Genomic DNA, 22,284 nt, shown 5'->3' on the forward strand with positions numbered 1-22,284 from the left:
GAACCCCAATCTGGGGTGGGGCTACTGGAACAGTGACCCTGGGAGGGGGCAATCTGGCCTTCCACAGGCCATCGGCCCACAAGGAAACACCCCCAACAGGGAGAGTCTAGCCCGGGACCACCCAGCTGGGACCAGTGCCCAGGTACACTTTTCCTGGGACATTACACACACACACACACACACACACACACACACACACACACAGCAGAAACAAGCAGTCAGGGAAGGGAGGGAAGAGGATGGGGGTCTGGGGAGGGGCACAGGCTTAGGAAGACAGCCTAACAAAGACAGACCACCAATAGCACGTGCACTACACACAAGAGTATAGTATGTATGAATATAGATACTATATGTGCATATATATCTCTTCAATGTACAACAGAACAAAACGGCAGACCCGGATGGCTCCGGGCCCCGAGGGCCACACGGGAGGTTTTCCATCAGTCCTGTGCCAACAAGGATGTCTGAGTCTTTCCCAGCGAGAGATTCTTGCTTGGGTTTCAGTTTCCCTAAGCTTCTGGCTTTCTGTCTGTCTGCCTGTCTCTGACGTAGGTGCCGCTTTAAGAGAGGGTGAGGACTTCAGCCTGGGCATAGTTGGCCGAGAGGGCGTCCTGGCAGGTCTCTGTGTTTAAAGAGCACAGGTGTGAGACACTGGGGCACGCGCTTTCGGCTCAACATTGCTTTCTGGGGGTGGAGGGCAAGGAGGTCAGCAAAAAGAAAGGGAGACAAAGAACGAGTTGTTAAAAGGAAGGCAGCCGCCGCCCCACAGGCTGTGGGCTGGAGAGGAGGCCAGGAGCAGAGCTGGACAGCACAGGGACCCAGGGCTGAGGCCATGAGGAGCAGGGACGGGTCAGGGAGAGCCTCTTCATCACCCCTCTGCTGACCCAGCTCTGGGCCAAGGTGACTCCCAGGGGGTGTTACAGCCCATCCCACACGTGCTCAGGTAAAATGAGCTCCAGGAACCACTAGCCCAGGTCTTCACAGCTTCAGTGCAGGAGACAGAGGGACCCCAGCTCTGCAGCCCGGCATGCGGCAGTGGGGTAAATTCCTGGTTGGCCTGCAACCCACGAGCCATCACCTGGGCTGCTGCCAGCGCAGCTAAACCTCTCCCCCCCCCCCCCACGGCTCCATCTGCTGCCGCCACCTGAGGCCTTTCCATTGTTCCACGGGCCTGAGTGTTCCAGGGTGTGCCCAGCCCCCCCTTCCTCAATCTGCCAGAACAGAACGCTGACAGGGAGGGTCAGGGAGCATGAATGCGCCCATCTCAAGAGAGAAGGTCCAAGAGCAGAATCTGGTTGAGAAAACAAACCCCTCGGTGAGCCCGCCAGGCATCCCACCTCCTCCTGGGTAGTCAGCGGCTTGGGCCTTCCCCTTCTCTACCTTCCCGGCACCAGCACAGGGGAGTCGGGCAGAGAGGCTGCCGTGGGGGCAGGGGCTCTGAGGTGACACTCTGCCCAGAGCAGGGGCCCTCCTCTCAGGAAGCCTGCAGAAGGGCAGCCCTGGCTCTCGGCTGATTTGTGACCCCCCACCCCCCACCCGCACCCCGTGCAGCCTGGGCTCTAGGCTGAATAGGCACCTTCCCCTCCGGTTCCAGCTCAGTCCCTCTTCTCAGAAGCCTGGGGGCTGAGAAAGTGGCCTCTAGGGTTGCCTGTAGCCCCGGGACACACTGGGCTGCTTCCCGGCTTTGCAGGGACACTGGGCCCTCAGCCATAGACGAAAGAATTCTAGAAGCCAAGTAATGGGTACAGGCCCAAGTGAAGACCCAAGGAGAAGTGAACTGTGCTCTCAGGTTGTGGAGAAGGGAGAGCCTTCCCTGGAGGAAGGAGGCCTGAGACCTGGGCCAGCTGGAGGCCCTGCAGGTCGCTCCCTCCTCAGGCAGAGCCCAGGTCTCCTCTGTAAGCTCCAGGCCCAGGTCCCCAGAGGTCAAGGGACAGACAGCCTACTTAGCTTTGCCGTTAGCTAAGTCCTGGGTCTCCCCTATGGAAGCCAGGGGCCCAGGGCGGGGGGGGGGGCAGTGTGGGAGCCCCTCTTCCAAGGCACTCAGGGCTCCAGCCAGGCACTACCGCATCGTGTTGCCCAGGACATCGGTGCCTATCACGGGGGTGCCGTGAGCATGCCGGTCCCTGTGGGCGGGAAGGAGGCGGTGGGTGCCGTGGAAACTTGGGCTCCTGACAACTTGAGGGCTGCCACAGAAACAGCCGCCTCGGCTCCTGAACCAGAAATGCAGCCAGAGGAGAAAATAGCTGTGCAGCCTGTGCTAAACCGGACACCTAGCGCATCACGGCCTCCTCAGAGCCACGACCCCAGTGCCAGGGAGCCCTGCTAGGGGTAGGACTGACCTTGTCCTAACAAAGGAGCCGCTGGGCCCTCAGGCTTGGCCCAGGGGTGAGGGGAGAACATATCCAGCATCTCCATCCTGATCCACAGGGCTTTCCTGTCCCTGTCCCCTAAAGAGACCTGTTCCTTCTTAAGCGCGGTTGCATGCATAGCCTTGTACCTTCTCAAGTTGTAGGGGGACACTTCACTCTGAGAGAAAGAGGGAGACAGGCCCCAGAGACCACAGCAGGGCTGGGCTGTCCCAGCTGCCACCTGGAATAGACCTTTCTGGAAAGCAAAGTCCGTGTCTGCCCAAGACTGAAGAAGACCCCGGCATGGGGATGCTCCTGGCGATCTGACCCTCCTGCCCCGTTCGCCTATCGGGATGCGCCCTGACTTCCCAGCATCCCCCTGGACACTGTCCTGCCATACCTACCTTTGCCCACCCTGGGAGAAGCAGATAAGGACCTCACTTAGTCATTCCCTCAACAAAGTTGCATAATCTGACTCTAAAAATTGCCAGGCGCACGGCTCTGCTGTCAGGTCTCATTCCCATTAGGTGAAACAGGAAGTGACTGGGCTGTGGTGCCCCTTGGTCCAGGGGCTGCGGAGGGCCCAGCTCTGGGCACTGCTGGGGGAGGAGCCCCGAGGCTCGCCCTCCCTGGGAGTGGCAGGGTGCCCTGCAGGAGAGGCGGGAGCAGGATGGCTCTGTCCCCACACTACCCCTCAGCTGCCCCTGCCCAGGGTGCACCCCTGCTCACACAATGACTCACAAACCTGTTGTGCTCCTGGGCTCGTTAGGTAAATGAATACACTTAATTATAGAAATTAGATGAGTCTCCGGTTCTGGCAGCGATAAGGAGCGCAAAGGCTGGGTGGGAGCAGCCGGCGACTCAGAGGCTGGGCTGGGAGTGAGGCAGCAGAGAGGGGAGGAAGCACTGTCGTGGAAGCAGAGAAGCAGCATGGCGAGAGATGCTGAGGCTCAGGGCACAGCTGGGACCCTGGGCCTCACCGCTGGGTGTCACTTGGACAGGAGTGCCTCCTGTGCCCGGGCAGCCAAGCCTGGGCTCCAGGGGCCCCACCTGTGCCCTAGGCCAGAGCTGGAGAACATCAAGCCTCTTCTCCTGGAAGGGGGCGGGGAAACTGCTCCTCTTGGGAGACACCAGCAGAGATGTCCCACACAGGACAGCCTTATTCTTGCTGGTCTGAGTGTGGGATGGACAGACAGACAGACAGATAGAGACATTTGGTGTAGGCTGTTTGGTTACTAGCTGAAGGCCACAAAGAATGGAAATGTACTTGCTGTGATTTAAGGTGGGACTGTGGGGGGGGCAGGGCTGAGAGACAGGTCCTGGGGGTTCTGCCTCCCCCAGCTCAGGATGGGGGGGCCCTGAGAGTAATCTCCTCCTGCTCTGAGGACCCAGATCTGAGCATTTTAGAGAGCTGGGTGCTATGGAGGAAGGCTTGGGGGCCTGAATTCTCCTGTAGCCTGCTGGGCACCCGCTGGCCTCCCACTGGCCCCAGGAGAAGTGGGGGCTGGTGAGCCTGAGTACGCCTGCCTGTGTGTGCAGCCCAGAGGGCCGCCGTGTAGCTAAGGGGCCACGTGTCTGGGAGGCGGGCTGGTGAGGGGGTGGGTGGGAAGAGGGAGGAGGAGCTTTCTTGGAGAGTAGGGTGAGCTGTATCGCGATGCCAGCGGAGACAGCCCCAGACTGGTTCCAGCCGCTCCGGCTATGTTGTTTAGACTCCTGGACTTTTCACAGCCTTGGTGAAGAAAAGGCACAGGGATCAGAGGGCATGCCCCTCACCTGAGTGGCTCCATGGCATCCATGCTCGTCTAGGGGACCCTTCAGGGCAGGTGGCCCAGGCTGGGTGGAGGGGCTGGCTTACCTGGGAAATGCTCCCTGACTTTTCCTGGTCCCTGGGTCACCCGGGCTCCTGAAGACAGACTCTAGGGCACACACCCAGTTGACCTTTGCCCTGCCGCTGTCTCCAGCTAAGTTCTCCTCCAGCACAAAGACCCCAGCACCCTCCTTTCTTGACCCGGAAAAGCCCTAGTCAGCACCTGCCACCCTCTTCCCAGGAGTCCTCCACTGACACATGGGCAGCTAGAGGCCTGCAATGGGCTCTGTGCGGGGCAGGAAGAGGCCTGTGCCCACTCATTCCTGGTCCTGAACGCAGCCCGAGCGCAGAGAAGTGAGTGTGGCATGGTCTGGCACAGGGAAAAGTTGCCGAGTGCGCACTGTTTCCCAGCAACCCACCTGTTCCCTCTGGAAGGTCACTCTAATTGGCTGAGCTACACGCTTGTTGCCAAGAAGCAGTGTGAAGGCATCTTGAAAATAGAGCAGCTGGGCCCCGACAAGCACCCAGAAAGATGTGGTGGGACGCGGGCGCCACGCACACACGCGTGCAGCCCCTTCCCCGGGGGCTGCCTGCTCCCCACACGCCCCGGGCCCTCCTGCCGTGTACCCTCACAGCCTCTTCCACTGGGATGAAGGCAGGGTGCTCAAGTCCAACAGGAGGGCGGGTCCCCCTCCTCATATTCTGGGTTGGCCGCTTAGTGGGCTCCAGCCGGAGCAGGGTCTGGGTCTGAACAGGACACAGTGGAAGCCACTGCATGTGTGGGGTGGGGAGCAGGAGAGAGACACTTCCAGAGCCAGAGGACTGGGGCATGCAGAGGCCAAGGGTGGCCAGAGGGACACAGGCGAGGGGGTCATGGTCTGAGCACAGCCACCTGCAGCCCTTCCGCTGGGGTCTCTGGACCACCTCCTTCCAGCTGCCAGACCGCAGCTCCTGCTCTGACACCCGGCAGGGTGTATGCTGACACACACCTCCCAGGGCCTGGTAGGCCCAGGCGGCCCGGGGATCCGGTGGGAACGGTGGCGCTGAGCAGGCCGGGACAGGGCCTGGGAAGGTTACTCTGGAGGCCGCATGGACTGGACAGACCAGGAGAGGGGACATCCCTGGGGTAACCGAGGCACCACAAGCTACTTCTGCAGTGGCCACTACCCTGCCTCATGTAGCCCAGGCTTATAGTCTGAGGCTTGGGGACGGTGGGAAGAGGCAGGGGCACTGGGGGTGAAGGGCGGTTGGTTAAGTGACCCAAGGACCAAGGTAAAGCTTTGCTTTGGGGGAGTCAGGGTTGGTCCTGGAACTAGGCAGGGTACTGAAGGAGAGCAGATCACAGGACAGGACAAGAAAGACAAAAAGGGTGATCAGGGACGGGGCAGAGGAGCACCTGGTCCTGAGGTCCCTGGTCGCTGGCCGCTACTGGCCCTCAGCCATCCTTGACGGCTCCTGCCCCACCTTGCAGGCTGGGAACCCTAGCTCCACTGCCCGCTTCTGCGGGGCCTGTGACGGTTCGGGCTCTTCGGATGACAATGCAGCCTTCCATGACAGGAGGCCATGGGCTGCCCCCTTGCATTCTGCAAATCCTGCAGAACACACCTCAGAGGAGACCCCCTCTCCCTGTCCACCCCTCTCCCTGTCACCCTCTGGCTGTATTCAGATCACATCCCAGGAGCCTGCAGAGCCAGGTCAGCCCCTCCTGGGCCCCAGGCCCCGGTGCAGGACGGAGCGGGCCTGTGCCAGGGGACCTCACACCAGCACACTGTTCTTACCCTGACTCCTGAGTGTTGCTGGGCCTGCTCACTTGGGGGAGCCTTAGCTGTGCTTAAGGGAGGCCAAGGGAAAGGCAGGCAGTGACTCTGGGAAGCCAGGCCAGAAGGTCACAGCAGGAGCCAGAGGAAGAGAAGGAGACAAAACGGAGGGGAGAGGCTGGCACCCCTGACCCCACGTCCCCTCGGTCAGCACGTTTTCCCTGCGGGCACTTGGGGCATGGGCTACGTGTATATTCTGGGGACGTTGCAGGCCTTTCGACAGAAATCAGGGGTTGGAAGATCAGGGCACCCATCCTAAAAGTGGGGGCACGTCCAGGGCCCAGGAGATGGTGGCCATGGCCTGAGGGGAGGAGGGAACCTCGAGCTTTGTGGGGGTACATGGGGAGGCCCAGCTCTGCGGGGGCTCCCCACCTGCCCGGCCTGGGGAGCCATACCTTTCCGGACGCTACCATCGGCACAGGCATAGTCCCCCGCGCTGAGCAGGAAGCAGGCGGCGGCCTTCTTGTTTCTGTCCCGCGTGCCGGAGCGTCGCAGGGCCCGGCGCTCCTCTGGGGTGTGGGCAGAGGCCAGGGGCTGGGTGAGGCCAGCTCCCTCTTCATCGGACAGCACCGCGTTGGCATCGCCGTTCTGCTTGGAGTCTAAGGGGCCAGAGAGAAAGCACAGTGCATGAGAGCTGGCCAGGCCCTCCTCATGGGGTCACCTGGGGTCACCCAGATCCTAGACCTAGCATGTCACTTTTCCAACCTGAGGAGGGGGCCCAAGGAGTGGACCTGGTCCTGGGGGCAGGGGGCAGGATGCTGGCTTCTTTCCTGGGAGATAGGGTCACAGAAACCCTAAGCAGGGACTCCCCATGTCTGCTGTGGGTGGTCCCCAGGGGACTGGCCCCTGGCGGGAGGCAGGCTCTGCTTCCTTCTTGGGTCTGGCTCAGGTTGACATTTGATGAGTTTGCACTCCCTCAGGGAATGCCTGTCTTGTTGGGGTGACAGGTGACACTACTGGGATGTACCACTAGAGTGGCTTCCACAGCCACCTGCCTGGACCACCTGAAGGCAGATTCTCCTGTTTACCAGGCAGCCTGAGGGAGTCAGCGCTCTGCGCTTGGGGCTCACCTGTGTCTGGGGACCCTGGTGGGGAGAGCGCTCCAGTTCAACTCCCACTGTTGTGGGCTGTTCACCCCAGGCTCCTGCTGCGTCAGGCAGCAGTGTAGGTGAAGCTGGGCCCTTGGATCCGGACAGTGGGGGACTGCTCAGCCTGAAGGCAGTAGCCCCAGCATTGGCCAACTGTACCCTCACCGTAGCCAAGCGGTGACGGTCAGATTAAGGCACGGCTGACGGCCATAGGTTAGTGTGCACTCGGCGGCTGGCCATGGACTTGCACACTGTGATATTAAGTTTCCCTCTGAGCCCTAAATGGGCCTCCGGGTACAGCTGAAACTTCCTGTCGTACTAGCTGGGAGATTTGTCTTCAGGGAGAGGGAAAGGGTTCCCACTTTGGTGGGGGAGCAGAGGGGAGCCTGATGTTTGCTGTTCCATCAAGGTCTGTGGGAGGCCCAGGCCCACGAATGGCCCCAGGCAGAGTGGCTTCAGCATGTATGATGGGCACCCACCTACCAGGCCATGGGTGAGTGCCCCCAAGTCAGGCACCTGCCTAGAGCATGAGTCCTGCTTTGCCCACAGAGCCAGCCTGCAGCTGCTACCTTCGTGTCTGGTCCACCCCCAGCTCCCTGATGGCCTAGTGCCCAACAGTCCGCCATACCAGGAATTCCGATTTCTCTTAGGAGCCCATCCCGTACCCGACACTTAGGTTCACACTCTCTGACCTAACTCCGCGTTGCCAAGGGTCTAGCCAACTTCCCTTCCCATCTCCTGACTCAGGCGGAGGCAAGCTTTCCCGGGTGGCTTTTCCCAATCTTGAAGAACAGGGTTCAGATCCTCAGGCCCAACCCTTCCGAGACACAGACACCAGTTGCTGCAACCCTTCCCAGCACTGTCTGGGCCCCTGTCTCTGGGTCCCTTCCATCTCCCGTTAAGCCCTGAGCCCAGGACTCAGTCTAGCTTGTGCTGAACAGAAGGCAGCCTCCCACTACTGTTACGTTATCACATTTATTCAGCCAAGAGACAGCAGACTCGAACGTTTGGAGAGAAAGGATTCCTGTGCGGACGCACCTTGGAAGAACAGCTGCCCGTCTCTCCAGCTAATCCTGACAACGCCTGCTAGTTGCAAAGTGGTTCTAACATGTCAAAGGTCTTTCGTTTCTGTCATTTGTTTGGGTCTCACCAAAGCCTTGGGGGTAGAATATTAATATCATTCCCATTTTACAGATGAGGAAGCTATGCCCAGAGAGGGTGAGTGTCTGGCCTCAGGGCACACAGCACAGTGGGCAAGATGAGATTAGAAACCTAGGCTTTCAATTTATAGCCCCATATATGGCCCATTGCAGCCTAAGTTCAGTGGAATACTCACTCCACAGACCTTGGCACTTAGGAAGCGATCAGAGAACCAGAGGACAGACAGATGCGGCCTCGGTACTTTGCCCTCCTAAAGGCATGTGTTAAACCGAGGGAAGCCCAGGGCAGTACAGCACAATTCCAGATTCCAAGGGCAGAGGACCACCTGGGGACGCCCACGGCCACTGCAGGAGAGGTGGCTCTCCTTCCCTCCCTCCAACCTCACCTGCCCGTTTCCTCTCGACCATACCCTCTTCCTGGGCAGGGGGGCTGGTATCACTGTAGGTGCTGTCCCGGGGCGAGGTCTCCTCGGACTTGCAGTAGATGGGTGACTCGAGCTGGGGCGGCCGCGGCACATGCTTCTTTCGTTTCTTGGGCAGCTTCTGCTTGGCCATGGCCAGGGAGTAGTACATGCCGAAGTTGTTGACGATGACGGGCACGGGCATGGCGATGGTGAGCACCCCAGCCAGTGCACACAGCGCCCCCACCAGCATCCCTGACCACGTCTTGGGGTACATGTCACCGTAGCCCAGCGTCGTCATGGTGACCACGGCCCACCAGAAGCCGATAGGGATGTTCTTGAAGTCGGTGTGGTCGTTGCCCCGCGGGTCAGAGGGCCTGGCGCCAATGCGCTCGGCGTAGTAGATCATGGTGGCGAAGATGAGCACGCCCAACGCCAGGAAGATGATGAGCAGTAGGAACTCGTTGGTGCTGGCGCGTAGGGTGTGGCCTAACACGCGCAGCCCCACGAAGTGGCGCGTCAGCTTGAAGATGCGCAGGATACGCACGAAGCGCACCACCCGCAGGAAGCCCAGCACGTCGCGGGCCGCCTTGGATGACAGGCCACTCAGCCCGACCTCCAGGTAGAAGGGCAGGATGGCCACGAAGTCGATGATGTTCAGCAGGTTCTTGATGAAGTCCAGCGTGTCCGGGCAGCACACGATACGCACCAGGAACTCCAGCGTGAACCACAGCACGCACACGCCCTCGATGTAGGTCAGGATGGGCTCCGTCTCCACCTCCCGCCGGAAGTGCACGCTCGTGGTGTTCCCCACTCGGTGGATCTCCGTCACGTTGCGGTCGATGTTGAAGGCCTCGTGAGTCTCCAGGCAGAAGGTGGTGATGGAGACCAGGATGAAGAAGAGGGAGGCGAAGGCCACCACCTGTGGGTGGGGTGGAGAGTGCGGGCAACTGTCAGACAGGGATGGGTGGGCCTAGGGACCTCTGGTTAGAGAGGGTGGTGGGAACATGGGTCACCAGGTAGTCCCTTAGATAGATGGTAAGAGGTGGGATTAAAGTACACAGGAGCAATTCCCTCCTCCTTGGGTGCTTTAAGACAATACTTCCCAATCTTTGTCCCAGGGCCTAAAAGTGCGAGGCTACTCTTGGCCAGAAGCAACTGACCATAGCTGTCCAGCCCCGCTCACTGCCTAGCTCCGCCCATCTCTAACCCAGTTGTGCTTTAAGGCTCCTCAAGCTGTCACTGGTGTGTAAATCACTGGGAAATCTTGTTAAAACGCCATTCTGATTCTGGAGGTCAGAGCAGGACCTGCGATTCTGCATTTCTAACAGGCCCTCAGGTCAGGCTGCCTGTCCATAGACCACACTTGGAGCACCCAGGCTTGAAGGCAGTGTTAGCAGCACCTGGGAACTAGTTAGAAATGCTCATTCTCAGGCCCCACCCCAACCAACTGAGTGAGAAATGCTGGGGGGGAGGGGCAGCTGCAACACAGACTGTACCCCCAGGCCAGAGGCTGGAGGGAGTGACCCTGGGCCTCTGTCTGCGTGCCAGCCAAGCCTACTAAGCTCTGGGCATGACCCACCTCTGGAAGCCCCAAGTCCAAGCTCCTCTTTCTTGCCTCTCACCCTAGGATATCCCAGCCGACTGCCCTGACAGCGAGAAACACCTGAAGGAAGACAGCATTTTCCAGGGCAAGGGACCGGAGCGTCTGCCCAGAATAACCACTCCTCCCACTCCCAAGCACTGACATTTCCGGGACCCTGAGCTCCAAACAAAAATAACCGCACCCGTTAGGATCGGAGTGTGGCAGCGGCTGGTCCAGACGGCTGCTGGGATCGCCGCTAGAATGATGACAGTGGCACATGGCAGAGGAACGGCTGGGTTTAAGTGCCTAATCATTATGAATGGAGATGAAATGCATGTGTAATAACACCAATTATGCAGCCTTCATCTGTTATTCATGTGATGCCATTCACCACTGTCAGGGTGCCTGTTGCTGGGGTCCAGCGCCCATGATGCTGCCTGTTCTACTTGGTGGGTGGGGGGTGGGCGTCCTCCCTGAGAACAGAGCTGAGCCAAAATTGGGGGGTGAGAGAGGACCACGGCCCCGCGGCCACTTGACAACCCCCATGCCTGCCCCCATGCCCAACTTTCACCTGGCCATGGCACTGCCCTATCTAATGGTGCCTCAGAGCTGCTTTCCAACCTGGGTGTCTGCTCCAGGATGGGGGAGGGGACACACCCTGTTCTTACTGCCATAAAACACCAACCAAGAACACGGGCGGGCGGGTCTGGGAAAATGAGGCAAGAAGCATCTCCCAGGCCTTCCGGGGCAGGAGCGTGTCTGCGGAGGGAACTCTGGGAATGAACACTCACCCGCTGTCTGTTCTGTGCCTGGTACAGTGGGCCATTCCCACTGTATTACTGCCTGCAGTCCTCCCAGTGTCCCTGGGAAGCATGCCTCACCATCCCGTTTTATGGAGGAGGAACTGGGGTCAGAGAGGTTATGTACTCGTCTAACGTCACACAGCCTGGGAGGGTGGGAAATGACTTGAACTCCACATTGCTTAATTTCAGAGACTATACCTTCTCTTCACACCAATTTGCACACCTCCCAGGTGGGCAGGGTCAGTCCGCAGGCCTGGGAAAGTCTCCTCTGAATTGGCAGCACCGCTTCCAGCCAGCTGCCTGAGGACTATCACCCTTAGGGATGTGGACCTACGGCTTAGGACAGACACCCACCCCACACTAAGACTTATTTACACTTGAACATGGACGGGCTGATCAGGTAAAGCATGGAAGGGGAAGGGAGGGGAGGAGCACACCACAGACACTCCTGAAATTTATGAAGGTAAATTCCAAGTTCCTTTCCTGGCCTCCTTGCTCTTCCCCTGAGAAATGGGCCGTCATGGCAATACAGGCAGGTGTGGGCATTGCATTAGGCAAATAGGTGCAGCCTAGAGGTCTCCCCGAGCGTCCAGAGAGGAACTTTCCAGTGGCCATGGTGACGTGGGGAGCCTGCAGTCCTGGTGCCACCCCTCTGCCCAGAAGCACAGGGGGCTGGGGTCAGGGGTGGACACAGCACAGCCCAGCTCTGCCAGGAAGCATGGGAAATGGAAGCTTGCTCTGAGGAAAAGTGAGCCAGGAGATTGGCCCACCTGGGAGCCGGGTGTGAAAGTAATTAGTGATTTGGAAAAACAAGTTGAGGAAGAGCTGCCACAGGGTGAAGCAAAGGGTGCAGAGAAGGAGAGGGGGAGGGAGGAGTGTGTGGCCTGGGCCAGTCTCCCCAACAGGGCCAGGGAGCCTCCCTCCCACCCTCCCTCCGCTGCTGCTGCGCAGCCGCCCTGGGTCCTCCTGCGGCTGGCCCAGCGAGTGCAAATGACCCCTCCTGCGTTAGGGAGTACCCCCTGAATTCCTGCAGTGCTCACTCACTTCAGTTTTTTTGTTTTGTTTTTAAACACAGAACTGTGCCATGTAGTCACTTCTATCCCGCACTTCCATCTCTCAGTAGGGTGGTCGAGGGCAGCCACATCTGCCCACTTCTCAGGGTAAGGGAGGCACACGAGACCAGAAGACTCACTCAGGATCAAACAGGCCACGCCCCTCAGCTCAGAGCTCTATCCAGTTGGCCCTCTACCAAACGACAGGAGGAGGGGACAATCCACTCCTGGATGACATGTGGTGGGGCCTCAGTCTCCCCTTCGACCTCTCCAGGACCGGCAGTCCCAGGAAGTCCCTGTTCCCCGAGGAGACAGGCAGACCTGAGGCTGAGTCATGTCAGGGGCTATTTTGTTAGTGGTGGCCCTGCTTGCAATAGGGGCCCTTCATCAGCCCTTCCCCTCTGGTGGCAGGGACAGGACTTTCTTCTTCTACTGTCTTGACTGGGCAGGGGGGAGGAAGGGTGCTTCCTGGGACAAAAAAAAAAGGCCCAGGGAAGAGGCAGCATCACCCTAGTTAGAGGTCAAGGCCTTGAGCCTCCTGTTCAGCCCCCACCAGGCCACCCCACACAGCTGGATGTGCATTACAGCCTCCTTCCCATCAGCCCCCACCAAGGAGGACTACAGTCCTCCAGGGAGCCAAGCTAGAGAGCACAGCTCAGGAGTCCTGGAGTCACAATGCCTGGTCGTGCCATCAACCAAGTAGATGGTGTCCTCTGTGCCCATCTCCTCGCTACAAAGCAGGGCCGGTGCTAGTACCCGCCTCGTCCGTTACCGTGGGATTAAATGAGCTTGCCCGTGGCAAGTGTCTGGTGCACAGGGAAGCTCGGTAAATGCCGACAGCGGGAGGTGTGGGGCCTCCAGGACCCTGCATGCCACTTCTGAAGGCGAGTTGGGTCTGAAACCAAAAACCTCACAAGATCCTTGCCTTTTAGAAGTGAAAAGGATTCCAAAGGCCGCCCCGGTTCAAATCCCTTCCTGGGGCCGGGGCAGAAGTGGCTTGCCCTGGTTCCCAAGGCCAAAGCTGTCAGTTTCTCCCATCGCCCGAGGGCGCAATTCTGCAGGAAAGAAGTCACAGCTGCCCAAGCGGAAAGCTGCTGTGTGAACTGGACGGCTGGTATTGGCTCCTCTCCTGGCAGCTGGGAGGGTGCAGGAGGGTCTCACCACCCAGGACAGGAGACGCCGTGCCACTGGGCAGGAAGCCACTGCTCCTCCGAGCTTCCTGCTCCCCTTGGGCCCCTCACACTGGCTGGCTGGGGACCCTCCTGTCCCTAGGACCTCAGGTGTTTCAGCTAGTGAGACAGCCCGGTGACCAGCCTTCTCCACCAAGCTCATACTAGGACTGTCCTTGAGGGACATGTAAAGTCACACACTTCTGGGTGCAAGTCGGGCTCCACACCTTACTTCCTGGGAAACCTCGGGCAAGTTTCTTAACCTCTCTGATCTTTGTTCATAAAAATGACTATTCCGGAGGCTGAGGAAAGCAGGAAACAAAACAAGATATACCTGTCCTTTAGACCTTACATTCTAAGGGAAGGAGACTGTCAACCCATAAAAAAGTAAAATACAGAGTATGTCAGATGTTATAAGTGTTAGGGAGAAAAATAAAGACCAGAGGGGGTAAGGAATGTGAGGTGGGGGAGATATTTAAAATAGGGCGGTCAGGCAAGGCCTCAATGCCAAGGTGACATCTAAGCAGAGACTGAAAGAGTTATGACATGATTCTGAAGAGCCGAGAGGCAGAGGAAACGGGCAGTGCAAAGGCCCTGAGGCTACAGCATTCTTGATGTGTTGAGGGGCTGAGCATAGTACTTACCTTATAGGGCTGTTTTGAGAATTAAAAGAAATAATATTTATAAAATTCAGCACAGAGCCGAGAGTGTGTCAGGAATCCGGCACATGCCGGGGGGTGGTTGGGAGGCGACAGACACCAGTCATTGGGAACTGCATACAACCAGCGGGGGCAGGGGAGGGGAGCCCAAGGAGGAAGGGCCAAGGAGACAGATGGACAGATAAACATAAGGAGACTCATACCCAAAAAACCTATATTAAGGATGAAGTGTAGGAGAAAAGAAATTTGAGAACACAGCGAAAGGCACTTGCAGAGGAAGATCGGTGGGGCTGAGGTGAACTGAGCCTTTTGCGGAAATGAGATCCTAGCGCCCAGGGAATGCTGGGCAGGAAGTGGGCAGCCCTGGGTGGCAAAGAGAGGAAAGGAGCGGAGTCTGCAAGGCAAGGCACCTCTGAGCTGTCCTGGGGCTCCTGGAGTACGGCCCGCACTGTGAGGCCAGGTTCTAGCCGAGAGACCCGCCCTCTGCTCTTCTAGGAGCAGAACCTGGCCCTGGGCCCCTCCCATCCTGAGCCAGGACTCCCTGGTTCCAGTGTCCAGAGTCAGCCTCAACCTGATCCCACCTCCTGCCAAGCCAGCCCTTGGGCCTCTCAGGGCCAATGAGCTGCCCACAGGCAACGAGTCCCAGCCCCAGAAGGAACCAGTCCAGCCTAGACCACTGGCCAAGATCTTACCCAGCCAAATATTGCCCATCCATGTCCCAAGCTGTCCTATCTCTGCTCCAGCTGCTCTCCTGGCCAGGAAGCTCCCCTCTTCCCTAACTCGGCATGGGTAAACACTACCCACATTGAAAACTTATTTATAACCTGCCTCCTTCTAAAAATTACTGAAGGGAGCTAAGTCATTATCCTGCAGGGCCTCCCAGCTTACCTTCTATTTCCTGGTAGGAACTTCCCTGCACGCCGCCCCCAACCCTGTCCCAGGCAGGGGTGGAATTTACCGCTTCTTCCTCTTACCTCCTATTGAACTTTGTTTTTTTTTTTAAGACTACTGGGACACCTCTCCTGACCCATCTTGTATTGTCATTACTACTTCTTGTCACCTAATTTCCCCCCGACTGCTACTACTGTATCCGACCTGGCTCTTTTCAGGAATAAGCTCCACCTCTGTCTCGTCTAGATATTTATAGAGCCCAGCGTGGTGTCGGGCATGTAGTAGGTGCTCAGTAAAGGTTTTCTGAATGACTGGGACCAAGGCGGCTGCTTGCTCCTTCTCCTGGTCCTGGGGAACCTGTTATGCGGAGAGATGGTCAGCCCCGCTAACTGGGACCAAGAGGTGACAAAAGGGTGGCCAGGAACAACTCCAGGTACCTGGGCTGTCACACTCTGCGGCTCTCTGGGTTGGGCCAGGTCTACTGCCTGATGGGGACTCTTGCCAGAGGCCAGGTAACCATCACCCAACCTGAAAAACCCCAGTAGGGAGCTGGGCAGAGGTCATGGCAGGCCGACACTGTCCATGCGGAGGGGAGGGGCCTGGGGGCTCCCCGCTCCCAAGGCCTGGGGGCCTGACTCTGTTCTAGCCTGCTCTTCCCCCAGCTCTCCAAAAGAGCCCAAGTTGACCCGATCCCCTCCCCACCTGACGCCCAACCCCAGTGACAGAAACACCTCACGATACAGAGACAAGATATTCAAGAGGCAAATGCTGGGCTGTCGGAAGCAGAGAGGGAAAGACGACACTAACCCAGGAAGACATGGAAGCTGCCCCAGGGCAGGTGTGGGGTGGCTGTGGCCTCCGGCCTGACACCCCTCGGACTCCCCAAGTAGGCGGAGGGGCTGGCTGGCACTGCCCTCCGGGGGCGCTGGGGCAGGCAGGGCAGTCAGCGCCCGGGCTCAGCTGGCTGGCTCTCCCTAGCCCAGAGGGCGAGCGGTCAGTGAGTCCTGCCCTTGTTCCGAAGCCTGTCAAGCCCACCGACCAGCTGGTGCGAGGCAGTGCCCGAGCAGAGAAGCCGGGACCTCCAGCAGGAGCGAGAGCACTGAGCTCTGCGCTGGCTCCCTACATGGCCTTGGTTTCCATCCTCTCCCTGGGCCACGGACGCCTAGACTCCTTCCTTCCTGTCCTCTGAAAATCCTACAGTGAGAAAAAGAGAGCTGGCTCAGAGGGGGCACTTCTGGGGATGGAGGAGATGTGAGTTCGAGTTTGGAGGGAGAGACAGAAGGGAAGGGGGGGAGACAGCAGAGGGGACCCCGGAGCCTTCCTATATCAGAGGCCTCCAGGCAGAAGCCAGGGAAGGCGCTGAGGCCACGGTGTAAGCAGAGTGGATTCATGAGATCTGGCTTTGGATCCTAGTTTACCAACAGCAAGAGACCTTGAGCAAGCCCCTCGGGGCCTCAGTTTCCTTCTCTGCAAATTGAGGTTAATAATCCCTGCTTCCCACAGGCCAGATGAGATACTAGAAGAAAGCAGAGGTAACAACCCTGACACAGAGCAGAGGCTTAATCGATGTGAAAACCAGCTCCAGCTGCCTTCCCGGGGCAGTGGGATGCTGTGCATCACGCCCTCTCCTTAGCAGGGACACATCGTGGGAAAACTCAGTCCAGGAGGACTACCACCCTTAAGAGGGCCGATAAGGGAGCTGAGCCAGCCCAGCCCCTGGGGCCTCTGCGGACTGGGCATGATGGACGGGAGTGTCCGGCTCCCATTCATCAGGCCTCCTGTCTGCCCTTGGAGGAGGAGGAAGGCCCAATTCTACAGCTCTGGGTGCAGCCAAAACTGCCACTGGTCCCTCTTGGTCTGGGAAGCCACCCTGGTGGCTGCTGAGCTCCACTCTACCTGGAACTGAGGACAGTGAGCGGATGGGGACAAAACCAGCTTGACCCTTGTGCCCGCTCCCAGGTCAGGCCAGGGAAATGCACTACAGCACTGTTGCTGGAGGGCCGGCCACAGAGGAGGGAGCAGGGGTGAGCGCCTCGGTCTGAGCTAAAAGGCTGCCCAGACCAGGCCAGTAGCTAGGCAACAGGCTCCCACAACCAGCTCAGCTCACTTTCCGTTGGTATCTGGTTTCATGTCCTGTCAGAACGCACTACCAGGTGCTGCGTGCAAAGATGCCTGGGGCCGAGCCCCACAGGCCCTCAGTGAGGACCCCACGGCCAGGCGTGCAAGTGCAGCGTGGCAGGCCACACCAGGGAAGTATGCACACGGACCCAGGTGTCAGAGTGGGGCGGGCACAGCCCCAGAAGCCCTGCACCTCAGACCCTCGGGCCTAGAGGGGTAAGAGAGTAAGTGTCCCTTCTGATGTCATCATCCGCCCCACGGTTTTCTGATGTCATCCATGGGAGGTGCAGATCCTCAGAACACCTCCCAGGCCAGAGTAAGAAATGAGCCACCTCTCCACCTGGAAAACTGCCTCCTTCAATAGAAAAAAAACATGTTGTAATGGGAGGAACGGGGCCTGAGGGTCGGGGAGCCCTGGCTGTGATTCATAGCCCGTCACTATCCGGCGGTGTGACCTCAGGCAAGCTGTTTACCCCTCACAGCTCCCAACTATTAAGTGGGGATAACACCGCCACTGCAAATTTATTAGGAGGATTAGAGACTAATGCAAAGTATACGCATGGAGTGTGTGTTCAGTAAATAGCAGTTACTGAGTTTTTAAAATTCCATACTCTCATCTGTGTCCCAGGAGGAGCTGAAGGCTTGCCTTTGCCTGGGCTCCTTAGCAGGAGGAAGTGCTCTTTGGCACAGGGGTGCCACCCAAGTCCCAGGCAGCTGCGTGCATCACTCTCGGCGAGCAGAAGGCTGGCCACTTGGGCTGGGTTGCTGGCTCGACCCCTTTGACACCACACTGAACGGCTCTGAAGCCTGGTCTCTGCATTGCTTCAGCGGGAGAATGAGCTCTGCCTGGCCCCAAACTTCTGACCCAGGGCATGCCCTGGCTGACGGGACCCCACACCAAAAGCGCAAAGGATGCTGGGCTCCTTGGAGGGCTTCAAGGGGGTGACAGGCTCCGAGCTTACTCACAGCCCCCTGCCTGGGCCACTCTTTGGTGGTATGGCCCCTTGGAATCCAAGAGGGAAGAACCTGAAAAGGTGAAAAGTCCCCAGAGAGAGACCCTGAATGTTCAGGATTAGGGCCTAGCTCCCCCAACCACTGCATTTTATTCCTGCCTCCTTGGCTTGTCCCGTCCTGTCAAGTTAAACCTGCCTCCTCCCCTGCGCCCCACTTTGGAAAAGTGTGAATTATCTGTACTTGTCTCTTCCCCACCCAATGCACACAGCCAGGAGATGGCACCAGCCGGGTCAGGGAACCGCACTGAGAAGCCCAGGGAACCGCACTGAGAAGCCCAGGGAACTCACAGCAGACCCAGGCCGACACACTACTGTGCCCTCACTTTCTGAGCTGGTCTTGGAGCTCAGGGGAAGAAACAAGGGCAGCTGACTCCATCTTCACTCTCAGTCCTGAAGAGGGTCCCTGCCTTCCAGAGGCTGCCCCGGGCACCTGCAGCCCCCCCGCTGGGCATGCCATGGCAACCGAGACCTCTGCTCCTCTGTTCTCTTCCAGGCAGCAGATCCATTTGCCCTGGTCTAGCGGCCCAGCCTAGCCCTTCCCTGCAGCCCGGTTTCCTGGTCTCCCGCCCGCTCCTAGAGGGGGTGGGGTGGAATGGAACTTTTCCTTCCTTGACTAGGTTGAGAGAGCACAGGAGGTGCTGAGGAGGGCAGCAGGGCTCTGAGACTCATTAGCATAACAACTTGGGATGCCAGAGGTGACAGGACCAGCTTCCACAGCAGCAGGCTGTGTCCATATCCAATAGATCGTGTCCCAGACAGACCCCGGCCAGGCTTCTGGCTGCTGGCCTTGAGATCAGACACCCGCCCCCAGGGTTCTCTTTTTCAAAGACTCTAAAGCCATCCTTCAGGATTGTGTTTCAGCTGTCCAAGCCTATCTGCCCACCCACCCCCTTCCACGGAAGGGATCTGGGGAAACTGGACTGGCTTGGGGAGAGGGTGATGGGTAGGAACTAAGCCACCCCATACCCACCCTTTACCCCCATTTCAAGCAGAACCCTGAACCAGGGCTTCTGGTAAGCCAGGCAGCACCGCAGGAAGAAGCAACAAGAAATCTGGTCTGATCGCCAGGCGGCCCATGGCTGGCCACTGGCAGTGGGAGCCTGCAGGCCCAGACATCAGGCCCCTCCTGTCTAACTCTCCTCTCACCCCTGCTGAGGCCAGGACATCCCAGATGTTCAAGAAACCTTAGAGGCACTGTATAGGGCAGGCATCTTGTCACTTTAAAAAAGAGGTTTCTCCCAAACCTGGACCACAGGCCTGGGTTCTGGTCCCAGCTCTGCCTTTGATGAGCAGAAGAGGCCGAAGCAGGTGTCCCCCTCTCTAAAACTAGTTCTCAGCACTGTGAGCGGCTGGAGGATTTCAGTGAGGTAGCCTATCTGGAGGCAGCTAACCCAGGGCCTACTATAGGGGAGATGTTTAACACTCCTCCTAGTCATCCCCTAAACCCTTCCTGACCCAGCAGAAGACCTAATTGCAGTTCTCCGCTGACCCTGCGGAGGAAGTGGAGGTGAATGGGGACAGGGGACCTGTGCAGAAAGCAGGGGATGTAGGGGCTCAGCTAAGGACACCCCACTGGCTGGTAAGGGATACAGCAAAGAAGGCTGGTCCAAGTAGTAAGTCAAGTGTGTGCAATCTCCTGATGAGATGTGCAGGGGAAAGGGTGGGGGGATGTGATTCCCTAGGGACACATGGAAGGCAGGGAAAAGAAGGGAAAGGTGGCAAGGTAAGTCAGTTTCCATCTGGCTCCTCCGGCCCCTTCCCACCACTGCCAAGCGCCCCGGGGGCAACCCTGAGAGACGACCCAGAGATGACCCAGTCTCCTGCCACTCACCCTGGCTGCCCTAGAGGAGTAGGGATCCTCGAAGAGTGCCCACATGCGGGGTTGCCAGCCGCGGCAGCCCCCGGACCCAGCGCCAGGACCCGCGCCTCCCTCGTGGGGCCCCAGGCGCTGCAGGGCCAACTCTCGCTCATCATCGCCAGCCTCGTCACCCGGCCCCGCGCCACTGCCGCCTCCGTCCGGGCTCTCGAAGATGTCCAGAGCCTCCTCAGCGTCGCGGTGCTGCCTGTAGGTCATCCAGCAGCAGGGCTCCACGTCGGTCTCGTCGATGCCCCAGAAGGTGAGCTCCTCCTCGAAGAGCGGCCCGCATACGTCGGCGGGGCAGTGCAGCTTGCCTGTGCGGTAGTAGTTGAGCACGTACGCAAAGACGCCCGGGTGTCGGTCGAAGAAGAACTCGCAGCCCCCGCCACCACTGCTGCCGCTGCTACCCGCACCGCCGCCATCGGACTCGGGCCTGCCCCCGCCGTCCGGATCAGCCAGCCAGGCGAGGCGGGTGCCGGGCAGGGTGCGCAGGGTGCTGCGGTAGGTCTCATGTCGCGTGCCGCCCACGTTGATGATGATCTTCTCCGACGCCTCGCCCTTGGCCATCTCCTCCTTCAGACATGTTTTGGACGGAGGCTTGTTCCCTGACTTGCGCCCGCGGTAGGAGGAGACACACACCGAGCTGATCATAAGAAGCGCTGCGGGGCTTCGGCTTGGGGCGGCCGCTGCCCTCCAAACACCCTTCCCGAGGAGGCAGCGTCAGACAGGGGAGGGGAGGAGACGACAAGGAGGCAGGAGGCGGCGGCGGCCCCCCTCTGCGGCGTGCCTACCCCTCCGCGGGGCGCGAAGCAAAAGGAGTTGGGTTTCTCGGGTGCACAGGTGGTTGGGGTTTGGGCAGGCAGCGTCGGGGAGGGAGACAGAAGGGGCAAAGGAGAGCGAAGAACCCGAGCGAGGGGCCGCGGAGGGAAGCAGGGGCAAACACACGCTCCCTTGCTAGGACTGGACACCTAGACGCTCTGCGCCGGGACACGCCCCCCCTTTACCCCCTAAAAGGCGAGGAGGTGCACAGTCCAGGTGCACCGCAAGGCTTCGGGGCGCGCGCGCTCACACTCACACGGGCCACCTTCCGGCTCCCTAACTGCGCCGAGCCCCGGGAGCGGCCGGCTTCCCCGCGGTGGCGGCGGCAGCGCTGCAGCAACAAGTCCTCCGAGCTGCTGCCGGGGCCGGGCCGACGCTCTCACGGCAGCCGCAGCTCCGCGGGCCCGGGCTCCGTGCGGTCAACACGAGGCGGCGGCGGCCGCATGTGGCCTCCTTCCCCCATTCATAAATCCAGCGCAGGGCACCGATGGCGGGCGGGGCTGAGAGGATCGCAGCGATCGGGCTGGCCGGGGCTGCGCAGGGCGAGGCGGCGGCAGGAAAACAAGCGCGACCACAGGAGCGAGCCTCCGGTCCTGCGTCCGCGGCTCGGCAGCTACTGGGAGCAGCGCTGGGCTGGGCGTTGCGCGGCGGGGGCCGCGCTGGGGCGGAGGGGGCCTCAGACGGGGCGTCCTGCTCTGCGCCGAGCCCGGGGGGCGGGGCTGCTCCGGGGAGCGGGGCTCTGGGCACAGGCGAAGGAGTCTCCCGGGCGGCGGTCGGGCGGCCAAGGACACCTGCAGGCTTCCTGGGCTGCGCCGAGCGGGAGCCTCAGCCCAGCGCCCCGGCACCTGGCTCCTGCGATCTGGCGGCGCTGGGAGCCACGCCATCCACGCGTCTGCCCATCTCCGGGCGGGGCGCGGGCCTTGGCTCGCGGCAGGGGGCGGGCGAAAGGTGGCCTAAGGGCGGGGGAACGGGTGCCGTTGGCAGGGGCTCAAGGGGCTCTCCGTCTCCCTCCGGCGATGCTAGCGGATACCGCTCTCCCGTGGCGCCTTTTCCTCTCCGCCCCGCCTCGCCCAGGCGCGCCCTCCGCGGGGCGGGGCGGACGGGGCGCGGCGCGGCGCGGAGCCGACGGGCCTCGCTGCAGGCCGGGCGGCCGGGATCTCAGCCTTTCTCCGCCAAGCCGAACCCCGCCGAGGCACGTAACCCTCTCGCCGCCGGCGCCCAACCCAGCGCGCCGCCCCTGCGCGCCTCCGCCACCTTCCCCCACTCGCCCTCCTCCACCCAGCTCCCGCCTCCTCGGAGTCCGCAGCTCCTCCCACTGCAGCCCGGGTGACAGCGAAGCGCTCTCCACCCCTGACCTCTAACCTCAGCTCGCCCCTTCTGGCAGCTTCGGTCACCCCCTCCCGCCAAGCTGGTCGCATTGTTGCGGTCTCATTGCGGCTGACTGGAGGCGGGGGAAGAGAGCGAGTGGAGAGAAGATGTCTCGAGGAGGAGGCAGCCCCCTCCTGCCCTAGACACCGTGTTGGGGCCTCCTGACCACCCGCCCTTATCCTGCGCCTTCCAGGCCCAATCAGGCCCAAGATGCCCGTGGTCTTGATGCCAACCATCCCTGTCGCACTCACCGAATCCCCCGTGGTGGAATGGGGAACCCCGTGGCCTTCTGGTCTGGGTGGAAGAGAACTGGAGTCCTGGCGCTGTT

At 59.9% G+C, this 22,284-nt stretch overlaps 1 protein-coding gene across 7 annotated transcripts; it reads right to left on the bottom strand.

Moving 5' to 3' along the window:
* Nucleotides 1–426: 426 nt before the first annotated feature.
* KCNC4 (potassium voltage-gated channel subfamily C member 4) lies at nucleotides 427–21,797 on the bottom strand. Of its 7 annotated transcripts, none has more exons than XM_066246658.1 (5): nucleotides 19,743–21,797; nucleotides 8,607–9,543; nucleotides 6,368–6,571; nucleotides 5,934–6,020; nucleotides 508–622 (listed from the first exon to the last, which is right to left on the bottom strand). In XM_066246658.1, the coding sequence occupies exons 1-4, from the start codon at nucleotides 20,418–20,420 to the stop codon at nucleotides 5,977–5,979; spliced, it is 1,863 nt and encodes a 620-aa protein (XP_066102755.1). In that variant the 5' UTR covers nucleotides 20,421–21,797; the 3' UTR covers nucleotides 508–622; nucleotides 5,934–5,976. The 7 variants fall into 7 exon arrangements, with proteins under 7 accessions (XP_066102757.1, XP_066102753.1, XP_066102755.1 ...); XM_066246659.1 differs by lacking the exon at nucleotides 508–622 and adding an exon at nucleotides 4,054–4,077; XM_066246660.1 differs by lacking the exon at nucleotides 5,934–6,020 and having other exon boundaries at nucleotides 427–622; nucleotides 8,631–9,543.
* Nucleotides 21,798–22,284: the final 487 nt, after the last annotated feature.

This window comes from Saccopteryx bilineata, chromosome 11, assembly GCF_036850765.1.
Source record: "Saccopteryx bilineata isolate mSacBil1 chromosome 11, mSacBil1_pri_phased_curated, whole genome shotgun sequence".
Lineage (NCBI taxonomy): Eukaryota > Metazoa > Chordata > Mammalia > Chiroptera > Emballonuridae > Saccopteryx > Saccopteryx bilineata.